At 39.6% G+C, this 5092-nt stretch overlaps 1 protein-coding gene across 1 annotated transcript; it reads right to left on the bottom strand.

Annotated features, from left to right (window-relative positions):
* Window positions 1-710: 710 nt before the first annotated feature.
* On the bottom strand, window positions 711-3899 carry LOC125719623 (uncharacterized). The gene is made up of 4 exons (XM_048994586.1): window positions 2902-3899; window positions 2278-2433; window positions 2061-2153; window positions 711-1101 (listed from the first exon to the last, which is right to left on the bottom strand). Exons 1-4 carry the CDS (start codon window positions 3244-3246, stop codon window positions 844-846), a joined length of 852 nt encoding a protein of 283 aa, XP_048850543.1. The 5' UTR covers window positions 3247-3899; the 3' UTR covers window positions 711-843.
* Between the last annotated feature and the right edge of the window lie 1193 nt (window positions 3900-5092).

The raw sequence follows: 5092 nt of genomic DNA, 5'->3' as shown, positions 1-5092 counted from the left end.
AATGCAAAATAATCTTGTACCACAAGAGATATAAAATAGCATATCATACGAACTAATGTGCATACACTCAAAAAAATGAAACTTTGACTTTAATTAAAATTATTTTATCAACAGGTTCCACGAAATTGTACTATGTTAGTTGAAAGGAAAAATGTTAAGTTCATCTAACTTTATGAACTTGTATTATATTAACATATTGTGAATTGACCCAACTAGATAAAATAACTTCTGATCAACAAGAGATATTTAAGCCTACCTAATCTAATTCAGTTATGTTATATGGACATAAATAATGTAGTTACAGGCTACATATTTTACATTCGTCCTCTAAACATATATATCTTAGTAGAAGTAAAATAAAAAAAATTAAGTTCAATTTATTGAAATATGTTTTCATCCAACTTATTTTATAATAGTTAGTGTGACCTAATTCTATTTTGTCAACAGGTTCCACACAAATGAATTTGGTACACCAGACATATTTTTATTTCCTTTATTCAACAATATTCATTTAACATCTTGTTGCCACTGGGTCCAAAATAAAAGCCCATAACTAACCCTAATAGACATTATGGTGCAGCATGGTACAACACTAACAGTTGTAAACTGCCTTTATACAGCCCAATAATACAACAGACTTTTAGTAACAGCATTACAATCTGCCCATAACAACACACGTGCTGCTGTCAACTTTTAATTTGGTACTATATGGAAGGAAAAAACCTTAGAAATTAGAAACATTTTTACAAACAAGTCAGCTCGCATTGCAGCATTCTGTTTCGTTCATTCATACAGTTTGTTCTTGAGCATCTGTACCTTGCTTGAGAGTCTGGTAGCATCCAGTTAAAGGAAGTACTTCTGAAGTACTTCAAAGAAGGCTTTAAGTTCCATAGGATAACTGAGGTTCAGTGCATATATCACACCCATTAAGAGTGCACATGCAGAGGTGACATCTCCCAGGTCATGCAGAACTTCAACACCCTCGATCACTATTCCAACATCAGCTGGTGGAGTGGTTGCATCACCTCCCTCGACTTTGACGCTGTAGATGCCAAGGGTAAGTTGCTCAAGCTCCCTCTGTACAGCAGTATCATCAGTATCCTTTACATAGAGGAGAAAGAAAAGACAAAACCAATCTATGAAATCACAGATTTTGTAGAATTCCAAAGATTAACTTTTGCCTTTCTGGTTTCCTTTAATGAAAATAGCATGATTTTGAAGGTATTATTGGTGAAAAGAGTTTGAGTGCCTGTAACAGTAGAATTTGTAGTTGTGTGCAGTGATTTGTATATGTGTGTCAGTATGAGTTGTGTGCTTGTAGATTTTTTATGAAAAAAATTCTGTAAAAAAATTCATTGTACAAGTTCACAACTCATACTGACACAAATACAAATCATTGTACAAGTTCACAACTCATACTTACAGATACAAGTCACTGTACACAACTACAAATTCTACTGTTACATGCGCTCACACCTTTTTCACCAATAATACCTTCATACATGATGCTTTAAAAGTGCTATTTGTGTAAAAAGAAGATAAGGCAGTGCCGAGTGATTCCATCAAACTTTAGAGATATTTTATCTAACATATCTCTTGGAGTTGACTGTCATTACAAAAGAATGGAGCACTAACCAAGCCCCACCCAGGGCACCAATGAGCCATCAACGTGAGTGGCCTTGGGGACACCCCCAAAGAGCTTAAAAACCGGGTTCCCCACCAGGTAGTCACACTAGCTTAATCTAGTCAGAAGAGCATGAACTGATGAAGCCCCTTGGAAAAGAGGCGAAACGTCTTCAAGACATATAACCAAGTGCACTTGACCAGATTCAACTCTCGGCAAAGAATTAACATGTATAAGCTTAGTAAAAGCAGAATGTATGGTAGAGCTGCTGTATTGGATTGCAGAGGGGTGCCAAATAAAATACTCAGTGAGTATATTTAGATTTCCAAAAAAGTTTAAACAAACTCATTCCATGCAAATTTTAACAAAGTAACAAGATTAGTTATTCAAAATTTGATTTATTACAGGTAGAAACTAAACTATTAAAATTACCAACCAGGTATTCTTTGAAGAGGATGTTCGGGTCTTCGTTCAGATAGATACAAAGTGCCTTCAGGATGCACTCTCTCCTCTTTTCAATGGTTTCATTCTAAAGAGAGAAATATTAGGGTTAGGGTTTCTGACTTATCTTTTCACTATACCTGTCAAAACTGACTAGTCGGCATCAACTTATAATAATTAAAATAATGTTCTCTATGGATAGCAAAACATACCTGTCTGATTGGGAGCAAAATCCTGCTGATTTTATTCCCTGCAGAGCCTCCTTTCTTCTTCAACACTTTGAAGAGCTGGGCAGTGTGTTGGTCAAGCTGTGCATGAAACTTTGAGACAAGAGGACGAGTAGTGATCCTCACAAATTCTGCTTCCATCTGAAAACATAATTTCCACAAATACATTTTTTTAATAGGTACAAATAATGTTAACATTTAAAACAGAAACACTCACACAAGAATGTACAAAAAAACAGGCCGTGCTCTAAACAATAGTACTTCCTGTGCCATGGTTACGTTTTACACAAAATGATTACCATTCATATGTTACATTGTTGGGCGGCATGGTGGTGCAGTGGTTAGCACTGTTGCCTCAGGCCTCTGGGACCCAGGTTCAGGCTCTGGACCCCCCGCAACCCAGTAGGACAAGCGGTTTGGAAAATGGATGGATGTTACATTGTATCAAATGACAACAAATATTGACTATAGCTGGGGTTCAAATCCGACCTCAGGCCTTTTGATGCATGTCATCCCTTCTCTCTCCCCTGCCCATCCTTTCTCTACACTGTCACTATCCAATATAGCAGAATTGCCAAAAAAATAAATTGTTGAAGCAGCATTTCATACCTCTGCCACAGTGAACAGTCCTGGCCATCTGATCTTGAACTCCACGATCATGGGCTTGTTTCTAACGACCTCCTGCCTTCTGTATGCGAAGGTCTTGGCCATCTTTTTTCTGACAACTTTATCATTATGTCTCTTCTTGACCTCAGATAACAATGCCAATCTTTCACCTTCAAGACTGTCCTGGGTCTCTCCAGCAGGATAGGGAGGACAAAAATTTACTTCTGCTTTCCTTGGTTTTTTGACATCGTAGGCAGGCTGACATCTATCTGCAGGTTTGTGCTTGAGGGAATTGATGCTCAGTTCTGGACACCCCAAGTTTCTAAGCTTTGTCCTGTAGTTGGCCATCTTGTACTTAAGACTTATTTTCCAGCCGTAGAAACCACTGAAGGATCCCTGTTCTCTCAAACATGGATGTGCTTTGATTAAAGCTTCAGCAACAGATTCAATTTCTAAGTTTGAGGGATATGCCTTGAACTTGATTTCCTGAGCCAGATTTTCCAAGATGTCTGATTTAAGTTTATGACCGGGGGACAGAAGAACTCCATTTGATATGAATATATGTCCTGGTTTGCACTTCAAAGTTGCATCTCCACATTATAGGAAAAGGTTGGGACTTGGAATTCTGTGGGCCACTGAGATCGAGGAGTTTCTGAATCAGAGGAGAGTATTATTGTGTCAGAAGATGATGGCAAAGATGTTTCATCCCCACTCTGGTTCATGCTGCTTTGGCTGAGGTGTAGAGCATCTGACAACCGGATGATTTTCACTGTGCTCTTGTCTTGAATGTCGCAAATTTGGTTAAGGTTAACAAACTCATTATCAAAGTCACTGTCCATGTACTGGAGTCTAATGTCCCCCTCTATATCAAACTGACGTTTGATTTCGTTTGAAAGATCCTCAACAGACTTTGGCATGCCTGATTCTATGGTCAGTTTTTCAGCATTGTTGGAACCAAGAATAATCCGCAGTTTTACTGGTGCAGCCATCATCCAAATGTGTGAGTCTAGAAAAGATGAAAATAAAAGTATAAAGTCATTAAATACACTGAACAAAAATTTAAACGCAACACTTTTGTTTTTGCTCCCATTTTTCATGAGATGGACTTAAAGATCTACAATTCATTCCAGATACACAATATTACCATTTCTCTCAAACATTTCTCACAAATCAGTCTAAATGTGTCATAGTGAGCACTTCTGCTTTGCTGAGATAATCCATCCCACCTCACAGGTGTGCCACATCAAGATGCTGATCTGACATCATGGGTAGTGCACAGGTGTACCTTATACTGCCCACAATAAAAGGCCACCCTGGAATGTGCAGTTTTGTCTCACAGCAAAATGCCACAGATGCCACAAGCATTGAGGGAGCGTGCAATTGGCATGCTGACAGCAGGAATGTCAACCAGATCTGTTGCTCGTGCATTGAATGTTCATTTCTCAACCATAAGCCGTCTCCAAAGGCGTTTCAGAGAATATGGCAGTACATCCAACCGGCCTCACAACCGCAGACCACGTGTAACCACACCAGCCCAGGACCTCCACATCCAGCAGGTTCACCTCCAAGATCGTCTGAGACCAGCCACTCAGACAGATAATGCACGGCCCCATGTTGCAAGGATCTGTACACAGTTCTTGGAAGCTGAAAATGTCCCAGTTCTTGCATGGCCAGCATACTCACCGGACATGTCACCCATTGAGCATGTTTGGGATGTGCTTGACCGGCGTATACGACAGCGTGTACCAGTTCCCACTAATATCCAACAACTTCGCACAGCCATTGAAGAGGAGTGGACCAACATTCCACAGGCCACAATTGACAATCTGATAAACTCTATGCGAAGAAGATGTGTTGCATTGCATGAGGCAAATGGTGGTCACACCAGATACTGACCGGTTCTGAGTCCCCAGACCCCCAATAAAGCAAAAAACTGCACATTCCAGGGTGGCCTTTTATTGTGGGCAGTATAAGGTACACCTGTGCACTACCCATGATGTCAGATCAGCATCTTGATGTGGCACACCTGTGAGGTGGGATGGATTATCTCAGCAAAGCAGAAGTGCTCACTATCACACATTTAGACTGATTTGTGAGAAATGTTTGAGAGAAATGGTAATATTGTGTATCTGGAATGAATTGTAGGTCTTTAAGTCCATCTCATGAAAAATGGGAGCAGAAACAAGAGTGTTGC

This window comes from Brienomyrus brachyistius, chromosome 2 (assembly GCF_023856365.1).
Source record: "Brienomyrus brachyistius isolate T26 chromosome 2, BBRACH_0.4, whole genome shotgun sequence".
NCBI classification, from domain to species: Eukaryota; Metazoa; Chordata; class Actinopteri; order Osteoglossiformes; family Mormyridae; genus Brienomyrus; species Brienomyrus brachyistius.
The sequence above is the reverse complement of the archived record's forward strand: the minus strand, read 5'-3'. Positions and strand labels throughout refer to the sequence as shown.